Raw genomic sequence first — 5,916 nt, 5'->3', positions numbered from 1 at the left:
TGTTCATGTTTGATTTCACTTCATACACACACACACACACATTACAGTCCAAGGTGTTCTAACCCTGCTGCTAACTGTATAGCACAAAGGTGCATGAAACTCCCACACCAAAGTCCATAGAGAACATCAGTGATTTAAGCTCACGGGGACACAGGGGCTGCTGGTCCTCTGCTGCCTCGTGTGGTCACTTTGTGTCACTGAGGTAAATCTGAGCGAAAGATTTCAAAAGCCAAAGTGACAAAATAAGACATTTAAACTCAGTGATGGAGGCAGCAGTGGATCAGCAACTCCTGTGTGTGTGAAGTTAAAATCACTGATTTTTTCTATGAGGTTTGGTGTGGGAGAGTGAGTGGTTTACAAACCTGAGTCTCCTGTTGAGATAAACGTGAACTTCAGTCTCTGTTGACAGCTGTGTCTGTCTCTCGGGCAGCAGGGGGCGCTCACATCAAAAAAACACCAACAAAAACACACTGAGGAGGAAATGTTTCAACACTTTATTCACAAACTAAATCCAGTCACCACAGGTTTCCACAGGTGAGCGGGTGAATGTACACGTGTGTTAGATCAGTATCGTCACCATGAACCCTGATTGGTCCATTCATCCTCCAATCAAAGTGCTCGGCAGTTTGTCCTTCAGTGTGTGTGTGTGTGTGTGTGTTTGTGTGTCTTTAGAAAACATAGCTAAACATTTACAAATACATTCAAACACAACCAGGAGGTTTTTTCCCTACAGTTGTTAGAGAGTGAACAGCACCGCAGAGCCAAGAAAACAACAAGAATCACACTGAGAGTCACTGTGTTTACGCCTCACACACGTTTACACTGCAGCGTCTGTTACCATGGTGATGTACCACCGTAACAACAGAACCAGAAGTCTGGGTTAAACCCTGAGATCTGATGTCGTCTCTGCTCTGTGTGTAAATAAAGATATATACGTAACTTCTGTAACGCGACGCGTGAACAGTTCAGTCATGACATGACCAATATTTTTTACGCGGTAAAAGTAAAAGTTTCCTGTGACAGAAGCAGGACGTGTAAACATGGCGGGAAAGTTATCTAGTTAGCATTAGCATAACCCATAATAGCAAAAGTATAAAAATCATAAAGGGACGTAAACATGGCAGAAAAGCTAGCTAGCTAGGGCTAATATCTTCAAGTAACTACTAACATGCAGCTAAATGCTAACCTGGAGCTAACTGCTAACCCTTGTTACACTTAAGTAGGCAATCACTGCAGGATGTTCATGACAGAAACCCTAGCTAGCATTACCGTTATCTGGTAGCCACGGTAACCCTGAATTGTTAGCATTAAATAAAATTTAAAACATTTTTAATAAATCACGGGATTTGTGTCAAAAAAGCTAACTAGCTAGAATAATTGTCATCTGGTAACTCCTAAACTGAAGCATAGTCGCTAAGTGTTTTTTTCTTTACGATCTCACGTACGAATTGAACGACGACCTCTGCATTGTTTTTAAACCAGCAGGGGGCAGCGTTGTCTCTACTGACGATCACGTCACCTGATGCATGGATTTGATCGGAATACAATCGCGTAGTTTAGTTTGTTTACTTCAGTGAGTGTCTACGTGTCTGCGTTACCATGGAAACTGTTTTCAGTGTAAAAGTGTGTGAGCGTAAAACCAGAGCTCAGTGTTTATTTACTTTTTATGTTTATTTATTTTATTTGTTAAGATCAGTTTTCCTTTTTACAGTTACATTTTAACAATTTTATAGTTTAGAAATTTGTTTGTTTGTTTGTGGGTGAATTAATAGTTTAAAATAAAACGTAGCGAGGTCATTGGACAGTTAACAAACAATGACATCATCATGTCGTCCTCTTCTGATTGGCTCAGGAGACTCAGTCTGGCCACGATGCATGATGGGAACTGAAGTCAGTCACCAGGGGAGGGGGGCGGGGTTAGTTAACGTCTGTCGTTGTCAGTAAACGTGTCTGTCGCCATGGTAACAAAGCTCATGTTAATAGTAAATAAAAAGAGGAAATGACATCATCAGTGATGTCACAGTGTAGGATATTTTGCCTCAGTCTGAGCGAAAACGTCCTAAAGTGTGGAAACGAATATGGCCGCCGGGAGGTCACATAACGAAGAGGAGGAGGAGTCTCCTCTTCATTGCTATCACCTTCAGGCTCCTCCCCTGAAGCTGACTTCCTCTCAGAGGAGGAGGCGGAGCTCTGAGGGGGAGGTGTTTGGTCCCAGCGTCTCCCTGAGCAGCAGCAGGGTAGGAGGTGACTTAGTGATGTCACAGAAATGGCAGAAGCTGATTGGCTGAGCGGTGAAGTGGCCGCGATGGTGGTGGTGGTGGCATCTGGTGACCATGCCCCCGCTCCTCCAGGCTGCTGTGGGCAGAGTCTCACAGCAACCAATATGGAGAATTAGCCCTTCCAGCCATCCCAGATCGGACCACTAGGGGGCGCACGTACACACACACAGTGTTCAGAACACAAATCTGGTTTGTTTAAAAGATAATTCAGGTATTTTTAAAGTGTGTTTTTATGACAAACCAAATGAACTGTAAACTCACTCTCCCACACCAAACCTCATAGAGAAAATCAGTGATTTTAGCTCGTGGGGACACAGGAGCTGCTGTGTCACCTCTGGTGCGAGCTGCTAATATTAGCATCCATGCCTAATAACTCATACTATTATTCAGCATTATTTTGAATGCCATATTAGCATGTTAGCATGTCCAGAAAATCACTTCCTTTGCAGCCTGAGACAGTTAACTTAACTCTCAGTGAAAACAAAATGGCTGCCAGCAGAAGAAAAACTGATTTTCGCCAGTTCAAATAAAATCAATTTAAGTCTATGATATCTTTAAGAACATGTTCACGTCTTTATCTCACTGTTACACAGACTTTTCCAACAGGAAACTGAGGTTTGTAAACCATTCACTCTCCCACACCAAACCCCACAGAGAGTTGTTGATCCACTGCTGCCTCCATCACTAAGTTCAAATGTCTTATTTTGTCAATTCGGCATTTGAAATCCTTTGTTCAGATTGACCTCAGTGACACAAAGTGACCACACGAGGCAGCAGAGGACCAGCAGCTCCTGTGTCCCCGCCAACTAAAATCACTGATTTTCTCTCTGGACTTTGGTGTGGGAGAGTGAGTGGTTTACAAACTTCAGTTTCCTGTTGGAAAAGTCTGACAGTGAGATAAAGTCTAGTTTGATTCTCAGCAGCAGGGGGCGCTCACAGTACAGTCAGCTCTGTGTCATCACAACCACACTTTAAAAACAGAACTATCCCTTTAATGAAAGCTGATGATTTTTCAGACAGATGAAATGAGATTTAATAAAATACTGATGATTACTGTGGACTTAATGTGGAGGTTAAGGCGGAGTTAAGGCAGAGTTAATGTGGAATGAAGGAGGGGTTACAGTAGCGTTGAGGCGGCATGCAGAGGAAGACTCACAGGGTTCGAGACGATGAAGGTTTCTTGACTTTCGGCCACTTTCTCCTCTCAAACACCCTGAAGCAACACACACACGCACACACACACACACACACACTGTTACACTCTCTCTCTCTCTCTCTCTCTCTCTCTCTGCTCCACCTCTTGCAGCCTCAGCTCTTGCAGGAAGTCATGCAGCGTTCAGAGCAGGGAAATCTGTGTGTGTGTGCGTGAGTGCGTGAGCGTGTGTGTGTGTACCTGTAGTCGTCAAAGCTGCCATGTTCCCGCCCACCTGCTAAAGAGATCTGATTGGTTAATAAGCAGAGGAAAACCAAGTTTTTGTTTCTGATCAGTGTCAATAAGACGTGTGTGCGTGTGTGAATGTGTGTGTTTGCATGTGTGTGCACGCGCGTGTGTGTGTGTGTGTGTGTGCCGTACCAGGCTCCAGTGAGCGTGTGCGAGGATTACACTGCTTGTGTCCTCTGCAGCCTTTGAGCTCCATCAGCTCGACATGGAGCTGATTAAGAAAAGTGCGATCTAATGAGCTGACGGCATTTATGAGCTGGAGACAGACAGAGAGAGAGACAGAGAGACAGACAGACAGAGAGACAGAGAAAACTTTTTGTAAAACTTTTGGTTTCAAAAATACAAGATGGCGCTGAACAAACTCTTATAATGGAGGCTTCACAAAGCAGGGGTGTGGCTTCACAGTAGGCGTGTGTGTGTGTGTGTGTGTGTGTGTACCTGGTATGGGTCTGTGTTGAGGTCAAAGTACTCCAAGAATCCAGTGGCGAACTCACAGAACAGGAAGTTGTGCGTCTCGTTGATGGTCCTCAGACACCAGTACGTGTTGTTGTTAGCGCTGGTGCACGCGCAGAACGAACCCACTGTCCAAACATACATCAAATAAAACTGTAACGTTCAGTTGTTATGGTAACTGTGGTTTTCTGTGTGTGTGTTTTATCATACGTGTCCAGAAGGGGGCAGTGTGCCAGTGCTGGTTGTCGTGTGTGAAGCAGGTGAGTCCGGGCATGGAACACGTGTCGTTGTTCCTGATCCTCTTTATCATCTTCCTCATCTTCTTCCTCCTCTTCTGCTCCTTCATAAGCCACGCCTTCTTGTCCCGAGCCCCGCCCTTCCTACACACACAGTGAACATGTCGTATGTTTGACATTAGTGCTGTGCTGCTGTGTGGAGTTCCTCATGGATCCAGTTTAAGATAGCTTTTATTTATCTCACAGTGGAGAGAAAACGGCGTTACAGCAGCTCAACAATAGATAATAAACAAAACAAATAAACAATATACAAGTAAGTAATACAAGTAGGAAAGAAATTATTTAAATATATATAAATATAAATATATGTAAATATAAATATAAATATACATATGTAATAAGGTCCCCTTTAGTTTTGAAACAACGTTACGTTTGTGAAAAACATTAAAAAACGACAGAAAAACAAAGACACAGCAGAAAACACTGGAGCACGGTTTCACTTTCTACTTCTATTCACTGTTTTAATGTCGGGAATCAACATTTTCTCACCTGAAGGGATGCATGTCGCCACGGTAACGCAGCTTGTTCTTCAGTTTGGATTTATACCTTAAATACACACACACACACACATCATGACAGGTGTTACAGCGACGTCACCATGGTTACAGGCCGTTACAGGTGTTTTTATTAACTCTCTGACGTATTCTTTACAACAAAACTGTTCACCCTCTCATTTATATAGCACTGTGGGGATAATTGCAGAGAGAAACACTCCCCTGTGGCAGGAGACTGGTAAGACAAAAAACACAAAAGTAGAACAGCAGTTTGTTTGTTTTTTTACTGAAGATAGATTTAAAATAAATGTCGGTCAGATTCTGGTAATTTGGTAAATATTTAAAGTTTAGCTCCTCCCCCTTCAACAGTCACCACCTCCTCCACATTTATATTGTTATGATTTCACTCACAGGTACTTGTTACAGTCACACTCCAGGGGGCGGGCCTTCTTCAGGTGACCTCTGACCTCTCTTAGGTTCTTTATCTTTGTCTGCAGGGTCTCGATCTGAGCAAGAGAGTGGAGATCCTCAAGGTTCCATTTTAGGGTCCCTTTAATTTCTTTTTTAAACTCTGTGTGTGTGTGTGTGTGTGTGTGTGTGTCACCTCGTGGTCGATGTGTAGTTTGTGGTCCTTCCACGCCTGCAGAGACTGATAAACTCCTGTCTCACACTTCACTGAGGCGTTAGACAGAATCGAACATCTGCAGGTAAACAAACCTCGTCAGTCAGACGCAGACGCCATGTTTGTGGCGTGAAAACAAAAACAACTCACCTGTGTGTGACTTTGATGGAGTTGGGCAGAGCCACGACACTGGAAGCTCCGCCCATCCCACTGAACTCATCCTCTGATTCGTCGGCCCCGCCCACCAGGCTGTGGTTTCCGGGGTAACTGTTGGTCAGTGACGTGGAGCGAGTGTAACGATTCCTGGAGTAACTCTTGAGAGCTTTGAACT

General features: G+C 43.9%; 1 protein-coding gene across 9 annotated transcripts in view; it reads right to left on the bottom strand.

The window, feature by feature from the left end:
- Positions 1-471: 471 nt before the first annotated feature.
- sulf2b (sulfatase 2b) overlaps positions 472-5,916 on the bottom strand; it is a 51,134-nt gene continuing 45,689 nt past the window's right edge. For 4 of the 9 annotated variants that reach the window (XM_058642824.1, XM_058642825.1, XM_058642823.1 and 1 more), the window contains 10 exons: positions 5,736-5,916; positions 5,568-5,664; positions 5,375-5,469; positions 4,959-5,015; positions 4,384-4,553; positions 4,159-4,301; positions 3,853-3,976; positions 3,673-3,709; positions 3,436-3,492; positions 472-2,422 (listed from right to left, as the gene is read on the bottom strand). In XM_058642824.1, coding sequence (XP_058498807.1) covers positions 2,392-2,422; positions 3,436-3,492; positions 3,673-3,709; positions 3,853-3,976; positions 4,159-4,301; positions 4,384-4,553; positions 4,959-5,015; positions 5,375-5,469; positions 5,568-5,664; positions 5,736-5,916 — 992 coding nt within the window. In that variant the 3' untranslated portion in view covers positions 472-2,391. Of the gene's footprint in view, positions 2,423-3,435; positions 3,493-3,672; positions 3,720-3,852; positions 3,977-4,158; positions 4,302-4,383; positions 4,554-4,958; positions 5,016-5,374; positions 5,470-5,567; positions 5,665-5,735 lie in introns of all 9 variants that reach the window. The other 5 variants (XM_058642828.1, XR_009241722.1, XM_058642831.1 and 2 more) reach the window with 5 other exon arrangements.

This window comes from Solea solea, chromosome 11 (genome assembly GCF_958295425.1).
Source record: "Solea solea chromosome 11, fSolSol10.1, whole genome shotgun sequence".
Lineage (NCBI taxonomy): Eukaryota > Metazoa > Chordata > Actinopteri > Pleuronectiformes > Soleidae > Solea > Solea solea.
This window is presented reverse-complemented; position numbering and strand designations above follow the sequence as displayed.